This window comes from Girardinichthys multiradiatus, chromosome 2 (assembly GCF_021462225.1).
Source record: "Girardinichthys multiradiatus isolate DD_20200921_A chromosome 2, DD_fGirMul_XY1, whole genome shotgun sequence".
In the NCBI taxonomy this organism is placed as follows: Eukaryota; Metazoa; Chordata; class Actinopteri; order Cyprinodontiformes; family Goodeidae; genus Girardinichthys; species Girardinichthys multiradiatus.
The window spans coordinates 4,836,269-4,862,500 of record NC_061795.1 but is presented as its reverse complement, the minus strand read 5'-3'; the positions used below and the strand labels follow the sequence as shown (position 1 = coordinate 4,862,500).

Below are 26,232 nucleotides of genomic sequence, written 5' to 3'. Positions count from 1 at the left end.
TACCAATATGGCAGCATCATCAACGTCATCTGTAAGTTTTAGCATCACGCCAACATATACGAGCTGCTTTTATCATGGCCAGCTAAAAGACAGTTATTTGTTTTTTTTTACTTTTTACTTTTTCATTTAAATATGTACACATTATATCACAGACATACACATTATAAAAGCAAAACAAATAAATCAAAGTATGCCACATTAAAGCTCGTCGTCATTGATTTAGCAATGAGAAGAAGGGGTTCCTTTGACTTCAGTGGCTTGACTTGATTTATTTGTTCTACTCCTAGACCAAGCCAGTGGCAACACCGTTGACTGGACGTATGAGCAGGGCATCAAGTACTCCTACACCTTTGAGCTGAGGGACACCGGTGCCTATGGCTTCCTCCTGCCAGCCAAGCAGATCATCCCCACAGCTGAGGAGACTTGGCTGGCTCTGATGGTCATCATGGATCATACCTACAAGAACCCATATTAATCTACATGTTTGTATGTAGACAGGATGGATACCAACTGTTGGTTCTTTTTAAGACAAAAACATGAATATCTTAATGCAATAAAACAAAAGAATATAAAAATAAAAAAGCAAAACAAAAAACCAAAGCTGTGGTTTTTTTTCCAATGCACTTTGAAGAGTTTTGGACTTTTTGAGTTCGAGCACTGTCATGTTATACTGGTTTGAAGTTTGACCAATGTGCAGAGCACAGCGAGGGAGCCGCATGGTGTGTTGAAGAGTTATTTTAATAATACTAAACAAGGAACAAGATGTCAAGACACTGAACTTGGGTGAGGTAGAATCCAGGGTAGCAAACAGTTTGAGGGTAGACATCAGGGTGCAAGTCAGAAGGAACCAGTAGCAAACGAGAAAGCTAGGGTTTAAATACTGAGGGACGTGGAGTATGAACCAATGAACTAAGAGACAAACTAATCAGGAGGGATATAAAACAGCTGGTGATCAGTGATGCAGGAGAACTGAGGGAGAGTGACTAATTAACACAAATGAGCATAGAGAGCAGAGATTAAATGGGACACATCTAAATAAATTGAAGCAAGTAATTGATGAGACTAACTAATGCACACGGAGAAACCAGATCTATAAGAAAAACACAAACTGACACATATAACATCCAGGAAGAAATGAAAATGAACAAGAAGGAATCTAATTAAAAATGAACAGAAAATAACCTGACTGAGCAGAGAGAACCGAACACAAAACCTTGACATAGGCAGAACTTGACAAGCAAACTTCCAAGCCAAAGCCATATGTTGAGAGGGACCAAGAAAGTCAAGATATGGACCCCTGAGCATACTTCAGATCGGATGACTTCAAAGAACCAGAAGCTATTGAAGCAACATGGCACTGGAAGAAGATAACTTAAGATCCTTATTTACTGCAGTCACATTTCTGTGAATGATCACTGTCCTCACAATGCTCTTTTTGGAATTACATTTTAAGGTGAATAACATGAGTGATGCTATTATACTTTAACGTTCTTGGAAGAGATGAGATCCATGTACTGTCTTTACTGGTAGAAATGACAAGATAGAAGTGGGTTGTCAGGATTTCCTCAAACATACAAACAGTGCTGTGAAAAAGTGTTTCCCCCCTTAAACATTTCTGTTTTTGCTTTTTAGTTATATCTAAATGTTTCATATCACCTAACAAATTATACTATGAGACAAAAATCACATTAGAAATTACACATTCCAACCATTTATCAATTATTTATACCTGCTTTATCCATACCAGGGACATGGGTGGAGGGAAGGGGATAGTACCTACCTCCAGCAGTTTGTGAGTAAGAGACACAATGCAGTTTTTCTGTCATACTAAATACTTATGTCATGCAGAAAAAATTTAAATTAATTACTTAAAAATCACACAATGTGATTTTCTGGATTTTTGTTTTACATTCCGTGTAGAGTACCTAAGATAAAGATTAAAGACTTCTACATGCTTTGCAAGTGGGGAAACCTGCAAACTCTGCAGTGCATCTAACTTACGCTGCTGTTTGTTCTCCCCACTATAGTCCTGCAGAATAATTGTTTACTGTACCTACTGCTCAATAAATAAAGAAAACAATCTTCATTTTTCCAGTATGCATTTTTCTTTTTCTTTATTGTGCTATTTTTGCATATAATACTCAAAAAGTACATTTGCCAAAGACAGGATGGCCAAAAGGTCTTCGCTTCCACTCTGTATTTTCCTTCTAGTATGGATTATTGAAGGTGTGATTCATGATGACCTTCAAGGCCAGCCATGTCTCGTTGGCAGTGGGAACGATTTGATTGGCAGGTAGGATAAAGCCAAAGTGGCCAGTGTCCCTCAGTTCGAAGGTGTAGGAGTACTTGATGCCTTGGTTGTAGGTCCAGTCGATGGAACCACCACTAGATGGGTCTGCAAAGAAAACAAAGATTGCAACTTTAAACAACCCTTGTCTGATTTTCACTAGCTCAGGTAGAATATACCTCACGGTCTCCCACATCAAGTCATTTTTCTGAAAGCTTGCTTAACAAGAACATTTGAGCATTAGTTATCTTGATACTGGTCATGTGGTAGTTGTTTGTAGTCCTATGTTGTAAGTGAATGTGAATTGTCTTTCCACTCCATAAGACATGTTGCCTTAAATTTGAAAAATGACACAAGTTTTAGCAAAGTCACAATGAAGCTAGTCCGTACTGTGGCCAAATGTTTTGGGGACTCACAGATAGTGGTGATGATGCTGCCATATCTGTAGTGAGTGCCGTACAAGGAGGCCAGATCAGTGACTGCCTTTCGAGCAACTCGGTACTGCAAATAGAAATTACCATGGTTACTAAAAACAGAGTTTGTAAAATATACCAGAAACCTCTTATGAATTTTCTTAGTGTGATTATGAATATAATAATTTTGAGCAAGAAACTAGTGTTTTTACGAGTTCAGCCTGGTCTTTGGCAGGAGTCATGGTATAGCCGTAGGGGTACAAGAGCATCTGCGAGTATGAATGGATGGAGATGAAGGCCTTGATGTTGCCATGTGACCTCACAAAGTTTACGATGGAAGCGACTTCAGGCTCAGAATGAGCCATGGGTCCACAATAGATGTTGGAACAAGGATTTTTACTGGAACCAGGTCCTACATGTTTTAAGCATCAGAGCACAGAAAAGGAAAGACAACATGTCTGAATTATTATTACCAGGATTAATTTGAAATAAGCTAAAACCTGCATCTAGGACTGATATCTAAAGGAACAATACCACACAATGTCACACCACTTCATTGATAAGACACTTTAAACACAACAATAAAGCTAACCAAAGTGCTGTACAGTGTTATAGGATTAAAACAAAAAAGTACAACAAATAGTAAATACAAATTCAGACGCAGTCAGTATCTCAGGCTGGGATGAAGACCAGGGAGCACAAATGTGTTTCTAAGTGACATTTAAAACAGTAAGAGAAAAGCCTCCCTGACACACAGAGTTCCAGAGTTTAGAAGCTGCCACAGAAAAAGATCTGTAACGTCTCAATTTACTTTGTGTCTTTAGAACCACCAAGAGCATCAGGGCCACTGATCTGACAGAACGAGAAGGGACACGTGGGTGCCGCAGTATACACGGATAAATAGAGCAAGGTTATTAGGAGACTTAAAAACAAACAATAAGAATGATTTTGGAAATAAACAGGAAGCCAGTGAATGGAAGCCAATATGGTTACATATCTTACAAATCTCTAATCTAATAATAGAGCAGAGCCATTTTGCACCACCTGTAGTAGAGCAATAGAAGCCTGTCTAATACCAAATAGTAGTGCAAAAAATTACTGTTTCCAGGTTGCATGTGGTTTCAGGATAGGAGTCATTTTCACTCCTGAGTTTATAATAAGAGATTTCTCAAAGGATGCCTGGGAGAAAGCTTAATACAAGGGGTCCCGTTTTGGCCATTAGGTCTAAACAACAAAACCTCCTCTTGTTCTCATAAAAATTTTGAATGTTAAATGGCAATCTACTCTTAATGTCAACCAGATAACCAAAGAGGGGTTGGACAAAGCACCCATTTATATATTTCACTGGAAAATAAACTTAGCAGTCTTCTGTGTGTCCGAAACCAAGTATTTAATAACTGAACCTTAATGCCTGCCCACAGTTGAAGCCTGGAGATTGTGATCTCAGGTACAACAGTATCAAACACAGCTGTTAAATCTAACAGTAGAAGCATAAAAACGTTCACATTCATCATTAAAAATCCTCACTGCTGTGATGAGATTAAAACCCGTGACTGACTAAAACGCTTCCAAGATTTCAATACGTCAAGGGCATTTAGCTGGCTTTAGACAGTTTTATGCCAATGGTTAGAGGCTAAAGGGAGTAAAGGGTAAACATCTGAGGAGATATCTGGCTCCATGTCTACAATTTTAATGTTATGATCTTCGGTAATAATTAATTTCAACACGTTATATATCCTTTCAAAAACTATACAAACATGTTAGTTAAACAGTAGTGTGTGTGCCACTGACTGAATGAGGAGCAACTTTCTTCATGCTTTTGCTGTACATGTGGCAGCCTCATTGGATTTGAATTTTGAGTATCTAAAACTTAATCTGGTAACAACAGAACTCATCATGAGCTTAATGCTAAGGCTAATGCTGTGTTATGTAATGTTTCATGGGCTCTCTGAATTTGAGGAAGTTCGGCAGTGCACAGTGAATACTGTTCTGTGTTTATTTTTATTTTTTCTGTCAAGTGCAGCACTTTTCATTTGTTAACCAAGCTGAACATCAAAGTCCATTATGCCTTTCCATATTTAAGATGTAGTGGCTGCCTTATGAAACAGCTTCTTTGCATTTCTGCTGGTGATTAATCAATAATTATGTCACACATCCAATATTGTACAAACTCTGTCAGTTAAGGAGTTTGAAGGAGTAATAAATTATCAGCTTGGTTTGCTAACAGCAATTAGCCTAGCCAATGTACACTACAAAATAAAACCCAGAAATTTTCCATATTGCAACTGAAACATGGTGAAGTTAAGTGGATCATCATTTTAAAAACCAGGTTCTGACTTCTGAGATAAATGACCATGCCTAAGACCAGGGGTACGGAAGTAAAAACAGAAACACAAGGATCTGACCGTGAGAAATCTGGAGCTGTTGTGTATGCTAATGAAGATGGGAACTAAACGGATCCACCTGTGACATTTCAAAATAAAACCCAGGTGAAAGTCAGCAACCTGGAGAATCCATAACAAATGACTGCTGTTTCACTTTAGTAATCCGAAAAGGTAGTGGGATAGTTGCTTAGTTTGATCATTTGGTGACTTCCACTACAACTAAAGCTGGTATTACAAGATGAAGATACAAAATAAAAGTTACATTGATTGCCTTATTACCATTTTTATCTCATTTACTGACTATTATTCTTTTATTTGTTTGTAGATTTTTCACCTTTATACCATCCAGTACCAATTATTGCTTTAAACAGAGTGTTGTGATTTACTTTGTTTTTACAATACATTGTTTAATTTCCCTTATGGACAAAAAGCAATACCTCCAAACCCAGCATTCCAGTTCCTGTTGAGGTCTACACCAACACAATTGGAGCTCGGGTTTGGTTTCCGGTTCTTACGCCACATTCGGTCCTGGAAACATCAGAAAGTCTGTTTAATATTCTCATTTTGATGATAGAAAGTTGTCAATAAGCAACACATTTCAACAGAGTCCTAAAGTTGTTTGAGTCTAACTGTGCCCGGCTCACATTGGTGTGGGTGTACTGGTATCCGTCAGGGTTGACCACAATCTCTAAGAAAATGTCCATTTTGTTGAGGATGGCAGTGAGAGCAGAGTCCTGTCCATATTCAGTCACAATCTATGGGAAACAGCAAGGAGTTAATAAATATTACAGCAGATTTCAGATTTCAGACTTCAGATTTCTCAGAGGCTGCAGGAACTGAGATGTAAAATAAGAAAGTCAAGTATGTATAGCACCTTCTTGGCAAACAAGATGCCACTGGCCTGAGTAACCCACTCTCTGGAGTGGATTCCAGTGTCGATCCAGATGGCGGGACGGTTGGTTCCGCCAGTGCTGAACTAAAGAGACAAGAAGCAAAAGGAGAACTCAAGCAAATCACTAATGATATGTGCGGTGGTTGTGTGATTTTTCTTTAAATTTAAAGCCATCATCTGTGTTGAAGAAGCAAGAGTTTTATATTGTTTGTGGTAAAGAGACCTGACTTTCTAAACTTTTACCTTGAGAATATTAAGTGGACGACCTTCATTGCTCTCACCAATCACTGTCTTGCTGACCAAGTTTGGTTTCTCGGCCACCAGCATGTCTTGGAAACTGTAGATCTGAAGGGAAGATAAAACATGAACCCTGACCCAAAAGTTTAAGATTTAAACTTTTGGTGACATTATGGTGTCAGATAAAGCCAGACCTCAGAAAAATAAATATTCAGTGTCTAATATGCAACACACTGATGCCAAAGTTTAACTGAAACTCTTGTTGCACTAACCTCACTGAGAGTGTGATAGTTGGTGTAGTCGAAGTTGTCAGTGTTCCCGGCACGACCAGCAGACCTCATCTTCTTCTGCTCCTCATCCAGCAAAGCCTGCAACGTAGCCTGGTGAAATGATGCCTCAAAAAGTGCATAATGGAGCACACGCAGTTCCACGAAAAAAACCACAGTGAGCACTACTCATCCTGTGCAGTTTAGACTGTTCAATACAGTGCTGTTCAGAGTTGTATAGCATACCTGTAAGTCTTTAATCACGGTGAAGTACTTGATGCTGTGTCTCTCCAGGTAGTTCTTTACAGCCTGCAGGCTGTGAGAGGGAACTCTTACGTCTATGGGTGTCACCCATTTCCAGAAGTCCAGCTGAAAGAACACAAAGATGTTTCTCATTCTGTATAAATCGGTGCTGTTTTTACTTCTATGGTCAAACAAAAAGGTCAGTTGCAAAATAACCTCCAGCTCCATTATGTCCTCCAAAAGTTTGATAAGAGACAGCTGGACATCATCTTTTGGCACAATCCGGAACACCTGATGCCTACAAAGAAGAGCACCATGTTGAAATTCTAGATTTTCACTCTATGAGGTGGCAGCACACAGAAAATTAAGTACGAAACAACTCAAAGTTATGTGCTTCTGCTTTCTGCAGAAATTTGTTTTTTTTATCTTCACCAAGCTTTTTTGATATTATATTTTTGTGACCTTCCCCCTTCTTGCAATGTAACATAAAAAATCTGCCATACCTGTAAGGCTATGTAGCACTATCGAGGTGTAATAATACTTATGAAATACTAGTATGCACTGAAATAACTAAATACACAAATACCACATGAAATTTATCAGGTAATTTGCATCTGATCACTCTGCATAAGCTTAACGAGTGTGAAGAGTGTGTCAGCACAAAAATTGAAGCCACAAAGGTAACGAGATAAGTTGTGACTTGTCCTTTTGGAATTATTTCCAAAAAGTTCAACTTGGATTTCACCAGACCAAAACAGATATTTCCACATTATTTTGGTCGTTTCAGATGTGGTTCCGCAAACCCTAGAAAAGCTTGCATGTTTTTCTTGGTAAGGAAATCCTGCTGTCTTACCACATATATCATTGGCAGCAGGACCGGTTCTAGGCATGCATATAGGAGGGAGCATCATCATGGGTTCACATTATGCTCCAGCATGTTTATTGTTCTTGTTGATTAGTGTTTTCTTTATGGGATTGGGGTAAACTGTGTAGTACTGTGCAATTTGCCAGATTGCACTGGTTTCCTCCCAGTTGGGCTTCTTTTGAACATATTAGGCTGGAAAGAAAATACCCTTGGGCAGCTTGTTCAAATTTGGGCTGCTTCTCACAACATTTGGAGTGTTTTTAGATACTATTCATATGAAAATAGTTGTCACTGGTGGCAGAAAAGTAAAAACCTGCACATCTCAAAATGTTGTGTCTTTATACTCACTAATAGCTCATTTATTTTGAAAAAGAGAATCTGTTGAACATGACATCATCAATCAGTGATGGTGACATGTCAGTTTTATTTTCCCCTCCTCTGCTGCCTGCACTTCTCTGCCAGCTTGATTGAACACACCTGCTCACAATCATCTCCTCCTCCTGTGTGTATTTAGCCAGTCTGCTCCGTTCCTTCCATGCCAGTTTGTCTGTTTCTACCAGCAAGTGTTCCAGCATTTATACCCAGGAATTCTTATTTCACATGACTTTTTTGACCCATTTTGTGCTTTTGACTCTGCCCCAGCCCAGTGTTTTGGATACCTCTGCCTTTTCTGACTGATTCCCTGTGTACCGACCTTGGATTGCTATTAAACCCACTGACTTTGGAATCTTAGTTGACATTTAAGTTTAGCCTGCGGAAAATACAAAAGATATCCAGAAAGCTAAAACCAGACCAGAAAATGCACATACATTTCTGGAGGCAGGTGCTTAGGCCTAAGAAAATGGCATCGATTGCCAAATTTGTTTATAAAATTAAAATACAAAACTGGATATATTTATGCTTTTATAACCTCCCTTTTCTTGGAATTATGCGAAGTTGTAAATGAAATAAATCAATGTTCTGCTATGCATCATAATCAAAAGAGACTCCCTGAATCAGGTGAGAAAACATTAAACATTATATAACTGTTTTCTGGCAGAGTTAAAACATGACAGTAATAATAAACTAATAAAGCATTACCAATATCAATATAACTCACCACACGTTCATGTAGCTCAACTTAAGAACCACCTTTCATTTCAAATCACAAACCTTAGGTAGTTAATGTTAAAATTGGGTCTATTATTATGCTAATAAATCAGACAGACAGCTAAGCAACATTTTCCTATTTATTCATCATTTTGTGTTTGCTGCTTTCTATTTAGAGCATAATATTTAGCCTTTGGCATATATTAGCCTGTAATGCTGACTAGCTACCAAAATGATTTCTCAACTGTTGGAGAAGAAATGCTTGCATGAAAAGAGCTCCTTGAGTTAAAGTGACTTTTATCTACACAGAACGGAGTTTGGCCAGCATGCTGTATTTATACAATACTGTATGTTTGTTTCTATTATCAGCATTTATTGTGAGAGTTACTAGACATTCAGAAAAAAGTTTGTGGTCAAAATTTTTCTTTTCTTCTTCACATTTTACCATTAAAATAATTAAAGTGAAATGGTCTAATTTGTCTGTTTGGTTGTATATCTCCCTCTCTGTCTGTCCATTAAATCTGTCAAACATCAGTCAACAGCTGGATTTTAACATGTAGGCAATGCGTTACGCAGTCGTGTATGGATGCTGATTGGAAGAAAATGCAAGTGTTTTTCAGCAGGTGTGGCACCAAATGCCCGCCTCTCCAGCCCTTTCTCTAAAGAAACTTTGGACCAGAAGCCACTTAATGTTTTCAACAGCACTATAATGTTAGGAATAACACGTTTTACCCTTAAGTGTAGGAGGAGGAGGGAGAGGCAATGCGGGGGGTTGTGCTTGTGTGATTGAGAATTGATTTGAGAGGGCCAGGTATTTGTTTGAGGGGGCATTGTTCCTGCGTAAAGCCGGCCTCAACTGACAGACATAAAACCAAAGTAGATGTTGGTGTAATACATAGCCAGCACTTTAACAGAAATTCTCGCACCTTGCAGTAGATGTCTTGACAGCCTGGCAACTGTTATGGCACTGTTGCACCATATTTTCTTTCTTTGATAAAGCCTTGGAACTTATTTTGTAGCCTTCTCCTGACTGATGCATTTTCAATGGTGATGGTGGTGGTTAATTCTGAACTGAGTGCACACCCAGTTAGAAGAGGGAATGCACACTGATCCACCCTTGTTATTCTAGTTTTTTTTTATTGTTCCTTCTAAGAGATTTATTTGTTTTACAATTAAGTTTTAATGGTTATGTTTGACATTAAAAGGTGGAAAAACATTTTGAAATGACTTTACTTTGTCTCATTTCTTATATCACTAAAACCTGGGATTTACCAGTGGTGTGTAGACCTCCAATCCATTTTTAAAAGTTACACGGCTAAAAATATTCCATTTTAACCGGAATATTACTATTTTAAAAAACAGATTATGGGTTATTGTTTTCAAGCAGCGGGGCTGCACGGTGGCACAGTTGGTAGCACTGTTGCCTTGCAGCAAGAAGGTCCTGGGTTCAATTCCCAACCAGGGGTCTTTCTGCATGGATTTTGCATGCGTGGGTTCTCACCGGGTACTCCGGCTTCCTCCCACAGTCCAAAGACATGCCTGTTAGGTTAATTGGTCACTCTAAATTGCCCTTAGGTGTATGAATGAGTGTGTGCATGGTTGTTTGTGTGTTGCCCTGCGATGGACTGGCGACCTGTCCAGGGTGTACCCCACCTCCCACCCATAGACTGCTGGAGATAGGCACCAGCTCCCCTGCAACCCACTATGGAATAAGCGGTAGAAAATGACTGACTGACTGTTTTCAAGCAACTCTTTGGTAGCATTAAAATTAGTCTCTTTAATGCATTTTTTGGGATGGAAACCTAACCTGGTATGGTGAGTTAAACCCATAACTAAACCCTATTGCATTAACATGGTTGCATTTGTCCACATTCGACCCTGGACTGGGTTTGCAAAATAATCCAAATTGTTTGTTTTGGTTTTTTTTTAAAGAAATGTTGACATATCGATGCCTTTCTCAGGAAAAGAAAGTGAATTGATTGCACTTGACAAAAAATATTCTTGTTTTATTTATTGTCAATACGTAGGAAAAAGTTAGGATACCCTGTGCCCTAATAGCTCCTGTTACTTTCCTGAGCTGTTTGATGGGTTATGTTCATGTACAGCCTGTTACAAGTCACCCTGCAGCATCTCACTGAGATCAAGATCTGGGTTTTGAGTCAATTCCTTGACATTCTCAACCAGTCCTTGGTGGATTTACTGGTACATTTATGGTCATTTTCATGCCCCAGGGTCTAGATCTACTCCAGCTTTAATTGCTTTACAGATGGTCTCACGTTTTCCTCAAGCACCCTCTGTACTATGTCAGAATTCATGGTGGATTCTATGGTGAGCTGTGCAGGTCCTGCTGCAGCTCTAGACTTCACAGTTGGTATGTTGGTATGAGGGATTTTATGCCAAACTTGTCCACTGTTCTTCTGTAAAAATAATTAAATTTTAGGCTCATCTGTCCAGAGAACATTATTCTAGAACCAGTTTTTTCTGCATTCTCTGTAATAAACTCTAGTTTGGCTTCAAGTTTCTACTACAGAGCAAATATTTTCTCTTTGATCTCACCCTATGAAAATGTAAAATCTATTTCTCTACAGGTGTGGACTTACTTATCAACAGCAGCAAGAGCCTGTAGGTCCTGTGATGAGATATTAGGGATTCTGAAGACTTCTTTAGTATCTGGCGATCTGCTTTCAGGGTAAACTTGCTTGGATGGCCAGATCTGGGTATGTTGGCAGGTTTTGAATATCCTTAAATTACATACTATTTTACCTACAGTGAAATGTTTTTGAGACTTTACCAAAATCAACAGCTGCTACAGTCTCCTTTCTGAAGGCCAAAGACAACTTTATTGATCCCACCATGGTAGTCCTTCTCATTTCAACAGTCAGGAGCACCAAACTAAATGTCTCAGGTTGAAACAGTTCAAACCTCCTTCAAGTAACAAGGTTTGAATAATGTGCTCCTGTCTTGACGTGTCTATGTGTAATTTTAGAGGTTTAAAGTGGGAGAAAATATGGGGGTGTTTTAATTTATTCTTCACAAGACACTGCATTTTTTCAAATTATTAGTTCAAATCCAATTTTAAAATTCAATTTCTGCTTTGGTTTATTTATATTACTTAATGTCAGTGTTGTTAAAATTTATATTAGATAGCCATAAGTTGGAATATGTAAAAAACAAAAAGCATTGTAGGATGTCCTAATTTTTTTACATGATTGTAATCAGCAGTGAAAAATTAATTTGGATGAGAAGGAAAGACTTCGAGTCTCTTTAGAGAATTTAACCCATGTCTCAATCACCTGCTTGGTCTGTTTGTCTTAGCCTGAGGCAAGTCCAAACAGACAAACATAGGAACTTAAAAATGTATAACATTACTCCATGATTGTTATGACATAACATTTGTCACATTTTTAATCTTTAAATTCTATCTCTATATGGACAACATTGTGTAGGTTCATACAGAACGCAAACATTTGCTTTGTATGCCTTCTTTCTTGTAACTTGGTAAAAGACAAAATAACGTTATTTTGTCTGACTCAGTCTAGTCACGGTCATATAGATATTTGCAGAGTGCATCACAAGAAGGTTCTGCTTGCTCACTTACCCATGAAAGGCTTCCTTGCTGAGAACAGCAACAAACAGACCAGCAAGTGCAATGAGCCTCTTCATCATGACTGAAAAATTCAAACACAGTGATAGAGCAGATATCTCCTTTTAAAGGTTGGAGTGGGCCAGATCTGCCATCAGTCCATGTTCAGGAACACATCTGGGTTTCGCCAGCTGGAGTTGCACCATTCTCTTGAAGTTTAGGTTTCTGACAAACATATGTTGCGACCAGTTTACCAAGAAAGAGGAAGCCGGTTCAAAGTTTGCTGTTTTTTCATGCAGCAATATAAAACACTTCCTCATAGGTGCATATATACTTTCTGTAAGAAAATAGACACATTCCAGCATCATCAATTTGTAAAGGTATGTAAAAATTCTCATTAAAACAGGAATACACATTTCAGATAAAGTCTTCAAATCAGGAGACAGGAACGTTTTGACAAAGATTTCATTTACAGGGAACGAGGTGGTGCGGGAAAAACCGGAACCGGGAGGCCAACTGTAAAGTAAGTAGAGCTGGTAAGTAAAAGTGAATCTTAGAGAGTGTATTTTCTAAATAACAAATCTGTCTTACTAAGAATCAGGAGTGATCCGCCAGGAGGGGTGGAGTGACAACGAAGTTGAGCACAGAAGAGACCAGAGCTGGTGGGTACTTGACTCAAGTTGTTTGGCACTGAGGTTCTGGTGATGGTTCTGCAGTGACGGAGGGTGGACAGGGTTCGCTTGAGGAGGTTTGTGGTCAAATCCAGTCAGGAAGCTGCCAGCCAATTGTTGACAGACGAAGTAAGCAGGAAGCTTAGATCTTAATCCACAAAGTTGGAGGTCCTTTTCCAAGAGTCGAAAAAATCCAAAACAGCAAACAATGCTGAGGGCAAAGTCAGGTTCAGGTAAACAGCCTGCGAAGGAGCACCTACGAAAGTTACATAGGGCAAGGAACAAAGCAAGGATTATTTGTGGCTTGAGCTTATACCACTGAGGGCAACACTCTGGCAATGAGTTGCTGGCAGCCTCCTTCTTAAATACCCTCCACAGATGATTAGGGAAATAGGGAACACCTGTCACCTCTCCTCACGGTTTCCAGGGCCACCTAGAGGCTAAGCAGCGTGAACAGCACCAGAAGGCAAACATAGCACACAGTTTGTGACATGTAGGTGGTCTATACTATATGTTATTTGAGCTATAAAGGAGGGCAAAAAAACACAATTATCCTCTTATGTTATGTTTGTTTATCTCAGTAAATCACCAAGTAAAACACATAGATTCATTAAGGTAAGGTAAGGTTATTTATATAGCGCTTTTCAGTAACAAGACATTCAAAGCGCTGTACATGAGGAAGAACAATTACAATACAATCACAAAGAAAATAAATACAGATACAGACACAGAATAACAAATCAAATGACACTAATAATCCTTGGGAGTAATAATAATTAATAATCCTTCCAAGTTTACTGGTAGAAATTGGTTCCAAGCCACTCTTAATAATAAAGCATCGTATGCTAAAAGAAGATAGTCTGATCATTCCACTGAATTATAACTAGTGAAGCTGAGTCACTGGTACAAAACAGCTTTAATCCACATTTTCAGGTGCTAATAATATGTTACTTTTACTGGTACTGAAGTTGAACTAAGTAATAACAGTCTATTGTAGTCTAATTAAGAAAGCTGGGTCATTGGTGTAAGATCAGCTTTAGCCCAAATTACTAATAATGTTTGGTTTTCGCTGGTAATCCTTCTGATAAAACTAAAAATCTATAAAAAAGTAATGAAATCAGGCAATTAGGTGCAGGGCTAAGCAACAAACAAGAAGAAATGATTTTGCAAGAGTGCGGTGGAATCCTGGGGGTGTGAATATATAACTGTGAGTGTGTGTGCAAAAATTAGACACAGACCGATGTCTTTCTGTTATTTATAATGAATTTTAGCTTATAGCTAAAGAAAACACAACATGTAATTTCTTAGATCTGAATATTACATCTGGTCACTAAAAAAGATTTTTGTTACAGTAATGTGGGCTTAATGAAAAGTATGTTTAATACCTCTTCAAAGGTTGTTATTTTCAAAAGGTATTTTTAACCTGCCAAAGGTGGAATAGTCAAGTTTAAAGTGAGAAGAATTGCTTAGACCTACAGTACCAATATGGGTCCTCACAAAGACAGTCAAAACAGTCTCATGTGGACCAACAGCTGAAATTCATCTCTGCTATCTACATGCATGCACAGGCACTTAGTGATCACCTTGAGGGAAAGTGTCCTTTCTTTTGCTCTTTCTGCATGAAATATCCAAAGTTTGCCCTCGAACAAAACACAACATAAATCTTTCTTTCACCCTTCAGTAGAGCAACGTTAAATGAAGTCAGGATGAGCTGTGTTCATTTCATGTTCATCATGTAAAAACCACCATTGTTCAGTTTAAAGGTTTTGGTAATGTGGCTGGGGTGGTTGAACTCTGGAAGAAATGTGGTTCATGCAGTGTAGAAAGGCCAACAGTCTTTCAGAGTAGTTTTGGTTGGCCAGCCACTGCTGGAAAGGGTCACCATTCAATTCTTGAGAATCCTATAGAGCTCAATGTGGATCACTTGAGGCCCAAAGCCTTAGAAATTGCTTTGTATCAATTCTAAGACGTCACTGACGTTTCTCATTTATTCTTGAGTTTTTTTTTTCTTTTAATTGGATCATTACATGTTGCTTATTGAAATCTTGTGGTTTCTACTTTATGTTGTCATACAGGGTCTATTTAGGATTTCTTGATTCTACAGGTTTGGAGGGGTGGAATGGCAATCTCTCCATTCCAGAGAAGTCAAAAATGGCCATCCAGTACAGGGCTTTCGATCTACCTGGTTCATTCACCAAAAATGTTTACTGAGCGCCTCTAACAGCCAACAACAGGTGAGGCTTCTCCTTTAACAGCAACAGAGAATCCATGTTTGTGTCAGAACAGAGCAAACCAGCTGCATGTGCACGTGGGCATAAGTAGAAGCACAGCGACACAAAGCTAATGTTAGTAGTAAAACCTGACTGCTGAGAATTGCCTGATTGTAAGTTACAGCAACAAGCACCATGACTCCTTCGGCAAAGAGATGATTTATGTTTCTGTTTCCCTTAACTAACCACCACAATTACACCCACGTTAAAAAGAAGTTATCATTTTAAGTGCATCTTATAACTGAGAATTAAGTGCAGCTCCAAGGTCTTTTCCGAATATTTTCTGAGACACGTCTCACAGCAGTAGTCATGGTCTGCATAGAGCTTCCAAAGCATCAGAGAAATCTCATGTTGAAAAGACATGACAGCATGATGCAACAGTGCCATAACTGTTGACAGGCTGCCAAGACATCTACTGCAACATTAAAAGAGGTGTGAGAATTTTTGTTAAAGTGCTGGCTGTGTATTACACTAACATCTACTTTGGTTTTTATGTCTGCCAATGGAGGCCTGCTCTACGCAGGGACAAGAGGCGGCAATGCCCCCTCAAACAAATGCCTGGCCCCCTCAAATCAATTCTCAATCACACAAGCACAACCCCCCGCCTTGCCTCTCCCTCCTCCTCCTACACTTAAGAGCTAAACATGGTGGCGCTTACTTGACTCCACGGACTCAAAGCGGACGTCCGCCAAACATGTCCACGCAAAGCTCAATTTTCACGACCACGTATGCGATGTTATGCTTAACATTTTAGCGCTGCTGAAAACATAACGTGGCTTCTGGCCCAAAGTTTTTTTAGAGAAAGGGCCAGAGAGGGGAGAATTTTGGCGCCACAACTGCTGAAAAACGCTTGCATTTTCTTCCAATAAGCATCCATGCGTGACTGCATAACACATTGCCTACATGTTTTGTACTCATAAAATCTAGCTGTTGACTGATGTTTGTCAAGTTTAATGAAGAGACAGAGAGGGAGATATACAACCAAACAGACAATTTAGACCATTTCACTTAATTATTTTGATGGTAACATCTGAAGAAGAAAAGAAAAAGAGGCAATTTAGACCATTTCAAAAATTTCACTTAATTACTGATTTCAGTTAAAAAATGTCTGTGCATTTTTTCACCAGCACAAGATCCAATTAGGATGTGATGCTGGTCTAGTTTTAGCTTTCTAAATATCTTTTGTATTTTCCCCTTCAGCATGATGCTGTCTCTCAACATCAAGTCAAAGCTTAAAAGTTAAGGCTTCACCTCAGTGTATATTAGATGAACTCTTAACAGCATTTTGGGCGTTTACAATTGACCAATATAATTTCACAGCGACAGTTGATTAACCAATGACCATCACTGATTGATGATGTCATGTTCAACAGATTTTTCAAAATAAATAAGCTATTAATGTATAAAAAGACACAACATTTTGATATGTGTAGGTTTTTACTTTTCCGCCACCTGTTGGGACCCCAGCCATGGGTTACAACATTAAAGGCCAAAAATAACTTTTTTGGAACTTTCAAAATAAATTGCATTGACCTACTTCCAGCTCAGCCAGGAAAAGGAGTAAGAGCGGACCTTCGGTGACGTCACTGTTTGAATAAAAACCCTGCGTTCCAACAGAACTACGGAGAGACAGCGCACTAACGTCTCCTTGCTGGCAAGCAAACGTGACTCTTCAACTTGGATCCAAAAGTAACTACGATCGCATGCAACGTTAAGTTATGATTTGCTGTTCCAGTATCTGGCATTCATTCATATAAAGGGTGTAAGACAAGCGTGACTTGACTTTTCTTCTGAGGCCTCCAGAAGCAGCGCTAATTGAAGCGGATTTCCCCCATGGCCTGGAAAAGAAGGCCAGGACCACATCATAGCAAGAGCTACCCAGCTGTATCGCGGCTACTCGAGGAGCCGAACGTGTCTGTCCTATGGTTTGGTCGGGCCAGCTAAAAGCCCTTCCCCACAGAGGTAGCGTTTGGGTAGAGACGATTAGTTTAGAGTTAAATAATCTAAACAATGTTCGTTTCATGACGTTTGGTTTTTGCTTGTGTTGTGTTTTAGAGTTAAGACAAACTTTATTTAAAGGGTGGTTTTTAAACACAGATCAGCCATAATTAGTGGTATTTTAAAGGTATGTGTTTGATTCTAGTAACCAGCTATAAGCTTCTTTTGTTAGCTCCAATCGCTAATGGCTAAGAACACGTGCTCGTCCACTTTAGTCAGATGAAGATCATTTCCCCAGAAAGGTTGTTAGTTTCCAATCTAGGAAATAATATTTCCCTAAATATTGTTTTATTAAATGTGATAACTAATTAAACACCATTAAGACCCATTTATCCAAAAGGCAGCTAGTTAAACACCGTTGAGAATTGGTCATCCAGAAGGTTGGTTTTATTCAGCATATTCTTTAAAATGTTATTTTATTAAAATAATGTTTTATCTGATCTTGCATTGTGAATTGTTGTTTGAAGGTATACCAAGTATTGTTTGATTTAGTTCCAAGATTAACTTAACTTCATATCCAGATTCTTCCAAAATAATCCTTGGTTCTCAAACATAAATAATATTGCACAGTAATGTTACATCACTCTTTCGGTCATGGTTCTCAACCATCTTGGAACAATTTGTTTATTCAAATCAATTCAAAAATACTTTACTAATCCCAAAGGGAAATTAAATGTTTATATTGTTGTTTATAATGTACATAGCCCATTAGTCTTCCCTATTCTTTAATTCTGCTTGGTAGTTTAGTTGGGTTGTTTTAGCATGGTAAAGAGTTTGCTGATTGAAATGTATGTTTGACTTTGAGTTGACTTATTTTTGTTAATAAATTCTTGTATTTTAAGAAATTGTGTGAATTCATTCTGTGTGTGTGCAGAGTTTTGCTGTTCAATAATGTCAGAGCTTGGCTCATTCCTTTCAATTTTGTCCTAATACCATTGCCTTACTGGGCTGGTATTCACAGGACAACCCTTAACAGACCGAATTATTATTTAATAAAATATTAAAGTATTAATGTTAAATAATATATTCATAATTACAACACACAATGACAACTATTTTGATAGGATTTTCCCATGAGTATTTTCTAAAAACACTCCAAATGTTGTGAGAAGCAGCCCAAATTTTAACAGCCTGCCCAAAGTTATTTTTTTCCGGCCCAACATTTTCAAACAGAGCTCAACTGGGACACGAGTCCAGTCTGGCAAATTGCACATCACTACACAGGATACCCAATCCCATAAAGAAAATACTAATCAACAGAAACAATAAACATGCCGGAGCATAATGTGAACCCATGATTATGCTCCCTTCACATTTCTGCCTGCCCCCTCATATATACATGCCTAGAACTGGTCCTGCTGACAATGATGTATGTGGCGAGACCGCAGCATTTCAATACTAAGAAAAACATGCAAGCTTGGCTAGAGTTTGCGAAACCAAATCTGAAATGACCAAAATCATGTGGAAATATCTGTTTTAGTGTGATGAAATCTAAGTTGAAGTTTCTGGAAATAATTCCAAAAGGACAATTTTTGTGCTGACACACTCTTCACACTCTTTAAGATTATGCAGAGTGATCAGATGCAAATTACCTGGTGCAAAATGCTTTATTTGCATGAAACGTTGTCGGTGTATGTTGTTGCTTCAGTATAGTCATACCATGAGCGCAGGCATTTAACTGCACACCAGCTGCACACCAGCTGCACACCAGCACAATTCAGAAACAAAATTGGTTTCATAACAAGTTTATTACGATTGAGTTTTCTGACAGGAACAGGACCCTTCAGGCATCTGGAAACGGCTCACTATGAGAGAGGAGGATTAATGTCCGGTAAATGATCTTGAATGATGAAAATGCAGTAATGCTTACTTTTTGGTGGTTATGTTGAGGCTGGGGAGGAGTGAGCAAACCATGGAGGCTGAGGTTGGCAGGTCGGCGTGTGCAGGTTTCTCCAGTTAGTGTAAGGCGTTGGAGGGTGGACAGGCAGGGCACATAGAGTGAGGAATGATTCTATGATCTGGTACAGTGGATCCAGGGAGATCCTTGGCTGTGGTTAATTCATTCAAATATTTACCAACTTATTAGGAGGTGGAATACAGCAGGTTATCCAGGACAAGGGCTTGCAGTCAGCCAAGACAGAGCTTTGAAGGGAATCCAGAGCAGGGCTCAGCTGACAGCAACCTCAAAAAGGAAAACAGAGCTAGAGTTTGCTGGCTGACAGGAAAGAGACAAAGACAAAGGTTAGCTGGTCTGATTCCACTCCAATTGAGCAAACCATCTGAAACCTCCTCCAAGGTCTCAGGAGAATTAGAAGCTCCTCTTTGATTGTTCCAGATGAACACCTGTGCGGCTGCACCTGCCTGTCGCACCCTGGTGGAGAAAGAGAAGCACAACAACCACACCACACAACAAACCTGCACTCCGCTCTGTGGCCTGACAAGGTAAGGATGTGAGCCCAATTGAAAGCACTTCATCAATCTAATCAGCAGACTGCAGATGCACTTAAGGTCTTCTCCTCTTGTGTTAGCAATAGTTACCTCCAAAAATTGTGTGCAGCCACCAGTGTTTTGCAACAAAAGTTTTTGATGCAAAACTACTAATACACCTACTAATACACCTGAAATAATCTTAAAACTCTCACAATGAAGCCAGCCGAGAGACATAGTCCCTCCAGCGTGTGCTGGGCTGTCCCCTGGGCCTTCTCCCGGTGGGACGTGCCCGGAACACCTCCCGAGGAAGGCGTTCAGGAGGCATCCGGTAGAGATGCCCGAGCCACCTCAACTGACTCGATGTGGAGAAGCAGCGACTGTAGGCCGAAATGACAGTCAGAGATCTGTCCCCAACCCGAAGGTGCAGGGGTGTGACCCTCTCATCCACTGGGGTAAACCCCAACATGAGATGGCTGAGCTGGGTGGCAACACACAAACCCACCCCAGCCCGCCGCCTCTCCCAGTGGACCACTCCAGAGTAGAAGAGTCCAGCCCCTCTTGAGGAGATGGGTTCCAGAGCCCATGCTGTGCGTGGAGGTGAGCCCGACTATTTCTAGTCGATGTCTCTCAACCTCCCGCACAAGCTCAGGTTCCTTCCCCCCTAGCGAGGTGATATTCCACGTCCCTAGAGCCAGCCTAAGCATCCAGAGATCGGGCCGCCGAGGTCTCCACCTTCGTCTGCTGCCCAATCCTCTTAGCACCGGTCCCTCACGGTTCCCCTTGCAGGTGGTGGGCCCACTGGGGGATGGCCTCGTGTCTCTCATTCGTGCTTGGCCTGGCCGGTTCCCGTGAGGAGCAGCCCAGCCACCAGGCGCTCTCTGAAGAGTCTGACCCCAGCCCTGGCTCCAGGTTGGGACCCCAGCTCCGCCGTACCGTGTGACGTCACGTGCTTTGATTTTGTGATCCTCATGAGGGTGTCTTGAACCGCTCTTTATGTTAACCCATCACCTAGAGCCTGTTGGCCATGGGAGACCCTACCAGGGGCATTTAAGCCCCAGACAACATAGCTTCTAGGATCATTCGGGCACTCAAACCCCTCCACCACGTTAAGGTGGTGGTTTAAGGAGGGGTGGCTCAAAGATCATTAAATTCAAATTGTAGACATGGAGCCAGATATCTCCCTAGGATGTTTATCTTCACTTCCTTTAGCCTCTAACTATTGGCCTAAGGATATAACATGTTAAAAAGCTTCAGCACCTGCTCCTGTCTCCACTAAAGGTCATTACGACACCTCAGCTTCTGCCCTCGCTGAAGGTCAGCCAAACGCCTCAGCTCCAGTCTCCGCTGTGGGTCGGCTAGATGCTTCAGCATCTGTTTCAATCTCCGCTGCAGATCAGCTAAATGCTTCAGCACCTGCTTCAGTCTCTGTTGGAAGCCTTCTTAACGCCTCAGCTTCTCCTGATCAGTCATCATCAGCATCCTTGTCATCTACATTCCTGGCTCAGTCATTAGAATCCTCGTCATCTACATTCCTGGCTCAGACATCATCAACCTCACCATCTTCATCCTCATCTACACTTCTTGCTCAGACATCCTCAGCCTCACTATCTTCATCTACACTTCTGGTTCAGACATCATCATCACCTTCAGGCTCAGCCTCCGCTGAAGGTCGGCCTGTTCTGGGGGGGTTCGAGGACAAACCGCCTCCACTTCCTGTTCCTGTTCTGGGGGGGCGTTGAGGACAAACTGCCTCCTGTTCTGGAGGTCTGGAGGACCAACTGCCTCCGTTTTTAGAGCCTCAAAGTCTCCAGAGCTCTTTCCTGGCCCTAGGGGGTCCTCTACGCTGCACCGCCGGCTTCCTCGTGGCCGACCTCCTGACCGGGTTCTCCGAGGGTCCTCACGCTGCTCGGTCGGCCTCCAGACCACCTGCTCCTTCGCCGACAGCCTCCTAGAGTACTTCTCAGTTGCGGACGGCCTTCTAGACTATTCCTCAGTCGTCAATGACTGCTGAGGTCTCAACATCCTGGCCGTCCACCTGAACTCTGTGCCAGCTTGGGACGACCTCCAGGTCGCCCGCCTGAACTTTGTTTTATTTCTTAGAAGGAAAATACAAAGCGGAAGCGAAGACCTTGTGGCCATCCTGCTTTTGGCAGATGTACTCTTTGAGTATTACATGCAAAAATAGCACAACAAAGAAAACTAAAAATGCGTACTGGAAAAATTAAGATTGTTTTTTTATTTCATGTGCAGTAAGTACAGTAAACAATTATTCTGCAGGACTATCTTAGTTAATATGCCTGGCAAGACACAGTCAGTTTTCATCAACGGGGACTCATGCTTAAGGGAAAGGCATGAAAATAAAATTAGGTTTAAGATGGCTCTATCTTGAGCTGCACCATTTCAATCTGAAAGTAATTAGTTGCCTTTCATAGCATGTCTATCCAGAGTTATTTACAGGAAGAAACCATGAAAGGTGGAAAACATAATGTCATACCCACAGGGGCTGTGTGCAGGTGTTCATGTTTGGGCTGTGTTTCTCTCCTGCTACAAGGTTTAACTGGCAAGTGCACCTCCGCGGGTGCTTCTTGTTGAGCCGAGTCAAGAGAGCTTCTTAAGGAGCAGGAACCTGGAGAGAGATGTCAACTCATTATCTCTGCCAGTGTGGTAACCTTACAGTGTTCTGTAGTTCTCCTGTGTTTACTCAGCCAACTCTAATTGAGTTTTGTTGTCCTGCCTTTGCAGATCTGGATCCCTCTCAAACCGTGTCAGGGGTTCCTGTTCTCTGTGCTATGCTCAGGCAAGCTTCTTGGAACTACTACATGCCACTCCAGCCATGAGTCTCCTTTCCTCTCCTATCTACAGCCCTGTGACTCAGAGATCACCTCTTGGAAATAACCAACCATTGCTCACCTGCCTGTCCACCCTCCAACACCGCACGCTCAGCTGAAGCGCTGATATTCAGAAGATTACAAAATGAGAGAATCAGTACTGAGAACCTCTGTGCCACTCCTGCCTAACCCAGCCTCTGTAGGAAGACTTGCCACCTCCTACAAGCCATCATCACCATCAACAGTAAGCAAACCTGTCCTTCTCAACACTCAATGTCTTCTCCAGAACAAACAGTAACCTCTATCTTCACCTCCTAGTGCCTATCCAGATCCCTTCAGCAGATCCAGTCTGTGTTCTGTCTCACTTTTGCTGTGTTTCGAATAAACCGTTTGCGTAATTGTTTGCTTATGCTCAGTTGGTAAACCAACCTTATGACACAGAAAACAAGAAATGAACAATATTTTCACAAACTTACAACAAAAATTACAAATGCCACCCAATGAATATTTACATAAATACAAATCTTTATATCTAAACAAAAGGTCAATGAAAATAATAAATCAGATTTAATTTAACCCTAATTTGTTGCTTGGTAGCTTCTCCAGTCTCCCGGGTTGGATGGAAAGCCGGTCAATCTGCCCCACACCTGAACTGCTCCCCCTTTAAATAGGGATGTACTCCTGTGGCAGCTCATCCTGGTGCCATCGTCAGGGGGATGACACACACGAGGCCAGCTCCGCAGAGTGGGGATCCTTCTCAGATTCCAGTCAGGAGGCCAGCGGCGAAGCCCCAATGGTGCCAGCAGAGGCGGGAATGTGCTTCGGGTCAGATCCCTGCACCCCACTTAAAATGCAGCACGGAATGGAGGTCTGCGGCACATGAGGGTAGTGCATCCCCCAAAGATAGGAACAGGGAGAAGAGGCAGCTCTCCCTCGAACACCTCCTGACCAGGAACTGGACCAGACAGCCGTACGTCCACAAACCGCTCAGGAACTGGAACCAGAGGTGGAAGCTGCTCGGCTTCGAGCTCCTCCAGAACAGGAACAGGTTGCCGATCCCCTCTAAGGCCCTCTGTTGCTCCCGTCTTAGCAGAAAACAGGAGGACTCTGGGGAGGACGTTCCCCCACTCCTCCAACCAGTCCCACAGCTGGTTTACCGTCTCCAGTCGTTGCCAGAGAGAGCTGCTGGCCGTCAGAAGGCGCGAGAGCCGGCGAAACAACTCATGCCCCGACTCAAATCCCAGCTGCTGTTTCCTCGCTTGGTCCATTGGGCTGGGTTCATACTGTCAACAATCAGGTTTAAAGGTAGGACCAATGCGCAGAGGGAGACACTCGAGGCCAGATGTTTGTAGGTAAGTCCGTAGTTTAAACAATCTTGCTCACAGAGTGTTTGTCTGACATCGACAACAAGAACCACGGCAGACTCAGACTTTGTAGACAACGAACACAGGCCAACAAAAAACACAATGGACTTAAATACAAACTAAGAGAACAGGGAGAACCAATGAACAAACAATTGGGGAAAACACAGAACAGGTGTGATAATTGAACAGAGGCCAACCAGAGAATGAACAAAACATAAGCACCAACAAGGACGGGATGACAGCTCCAACTATAAGCTCCTTCTTCGGAGACAAACTGTAATAAAAAGAACTGTGAGAGATGGTCACAGGAAGCAGAAGAAGCTCTGCAAGGTTGCTTTGAGGCTACAGACTGGGACGCACTGTGCCAGCCACATGGAGAGGACATCAATGCCCTGACTGACTGTGTCACCAACTATATGAACGTCTGTGTGGATAACACCATCCCCACCAGAACCGTGAGATGCTTCCCCATTAACAAACCCTGGATCACCAGTGACCTGAAGGACCTGCTTAACAAGAAAAAAAAGAGCCTTCATGGAGGGAGACAGGAAATTATTGAGGAGTATACAGAAGCAACTTGAAGTCAAGATATGTGTGGTCAGGGATGAAGAAGATCACAGGCTTCAAGCAGAAGGACTATCGGACTGATGGATGTCTGGACAGAGCCAATGAACTAAACACATTCTTCAATAGGTTCAGTTCAGAAAAAAGCTCAGCATCCTCCTCTCCTGCTCACAGCCAAACAGACGTTCCATCCTCCTTTGACCTACAGCTTTCCTTTCACACCTCAAATGTTTTATCTTCCTCCTCAGCCATGAACCCACCTGCTTCTACATGTCTGCCTTCAACCAAATCAGAAGATGCTGATGCTCCCTTTGCCCTCCCCCTTCCACCCATGTGTCTCAAGAAGTCAAGTGAAGAGGCAGCTGAAGAGACTGAGGTGGAATAAGACTGCAGGTCTGCATGGTGTCAGCCCCAGTGTTCTGAAGGCCTGTGCAGAGCAGCTCTGTGGGATTCTGCAGCACCTCTCCAACCTTAGCCTGACACAGGAAAAGGTTCCAGTGTTGTGGAAGACCTCCTGTCTTTTCAGGTTACCAAAGAAAACTCACCCATTGGCACTTAATGACTATATATCTCTTGCCGTGACATCCCACATCATGAAGGTCTTAGAGAGACTCCTGCTGGGCCATGTGAATAAGCAAATAAGCAACATTCAGGACCTCCTGTAGGTAGCACAGTGGGAATTATGTTCTCTCCAGTGCATTTAACACAATTGAAAGTCTACCTGACAAACAGGCCACAGTTTGTGAGACTGAAGGGTTAAATTGGTAAATTGAATGAACTTATATAATGCTTTTCCAGTCATACAGACCACTCAAATCGCTTTACACTAGAGCCACATTCACCCAATCGCACTCACTAACACTCACACATTCATACACCGATACACAGATCAGTAGGCAACTTGAGGTTAAGTGCCTTGCCCAAGGGCACATCAACATATGGAGGAAGCTGGAATCAAACCCACAACCTTCTGATTGCAAGACGACTACTCTTCCTACTGAGCTACAGTCGCCAGGGTTGTGTCTAACCAGGTGGTCAGCAGCACAGGAGCACCACAGGGGACTGTACTCTCACCTTTCCTCTTCACTCTGTACACCTCAGACTTCCAGGACCAGACAGACTCCGGTCATCTGCAGAAATACTCGGATGACTCTACAGTCGTGGAGTGGATCAAAGATGGACAAGAAGCTGAGTACAGAGAGCTGGTGGACCGCTTTGTGGCAAGGTGTGGAAACAGTCATCTCATCTTGAACGTGAATAAAGCAAAGAAGATGATATTAGATTTTAAGAGAAACAACAATATGTCAATTTCCATCATGGGAGAAGTGGAGGTGGTGGAGGAGTATAAATACCTCGGTGTTTACCTGGACAACAGACTGGAGTGGAGATGCAACAATGAAGCTGTCTAAATTCCTAAACTATCAGATAATCAAGCGATGGCCCTGGATGTACCACTGACTTCAGCCGAAATCCATGAAGCTCTAAAAAGCATCCCCAATAAAAAGGCTCCAGGCCCAGATGGATTCCCAACAGAGTTTTACAAAGAATTCTGGAATATTTTGGCCCCAATATTCCAAAGAATGGTGCAGGAAACCGAAAAAAATGGCAGACTTCTGCCAAATATAAATTCTGCCAACATCACACTCTTGTTAAAACCAGGAAAAGTCCCAATACTCCCTACCAGCTTACGACCCATATCCCTTATTAACGTCAATCTCAAAATAATCTGTAAAGCCCTCGCAAAAGACTAGAAAAGGTTACTCCTCTCATAATACATCCTGACCAAACTGGTTTTATTAAAGGTAGGCATTCATCCACTAATTTACGCAGATTACTTAATTTTATAGA

The 26,232-nt window shown here is 41.4% G+C and overlaps 2 protein-coding genes across 3 annotated transcripts in view; one reads left to right on the top strand and one right to left on the bottom strand.

Annotated features, from left to right (window-relative positions):
• Positions 1-600, top strand: part of LOC124878878 (carboxypeptidase A1-like) — an 8,805-nt gene extending 8,205 nt beyond the window's left edge. Inside the window, exons 10-11 of the mRNA XM_047383056.1 lie at positions 1-31; positions 288-600. The exon at positions 1-31 is cut by the window's left edge and continues 54 nt beyond it. Coding sequence (XP_047239012.1) covers positions 1-31; positions 288-475 — 219 coding nt within the window. The 3' untranslated portion in view covers positions 476-600. The remainder of the gene's footprint in view (positions 32-287) is intronic.
• Positions 601-2,097: 1,497 nt separating this feature from the next.
• LOC124856660 (carboxypeptidase A1-like) lies at positions 2,098-13,248 on the bottom strand. Of its 2 annotated transcripts, XM_047347365.1 has the most exons (13): positions 12,851-13,248; positions 12,733-12,775; positions 12,275-12,596; positions 6,939-7,020; positions 6,726-6,848; positions 6,486-6,581; positions 6,220-6,321; positions 5,959-6,060; positions 5,729-5,839; positions 5,522-5,612; positions 2,913-3,112; positions 2,704-2,788; positions 2,098-2,395 (listed from the first exon to the last, which is right to left on the bottom strand). In XM_047347365.1, exons 3-13 carry the CDS (start codon positions 12,340-12,342, stop codon positions 2,208-2,210), a joined length of 1,248 nt encoding a protein of 415 aa, XP_047203321.1. In that variant the 5' UTR covers positions 12,343-12,596; positions 12,733-12,775; positions 12,851-13,248; the 3' UTR covers positions 2,098-2,207. The 2 variants fall into 2 exon arrangements, with proteins under 2 accessions (XP_047203321.1, XP_047203330.1); XM_047347374.1 differs by lacking the exons at positions 12,733-12,775; positions 12,851-13,248 and having other exon boundaries at positions 12,275-12,655.
• Between the last annotated feature and the right edge of the window lie 12,984 nt (positions 13,249-26,232).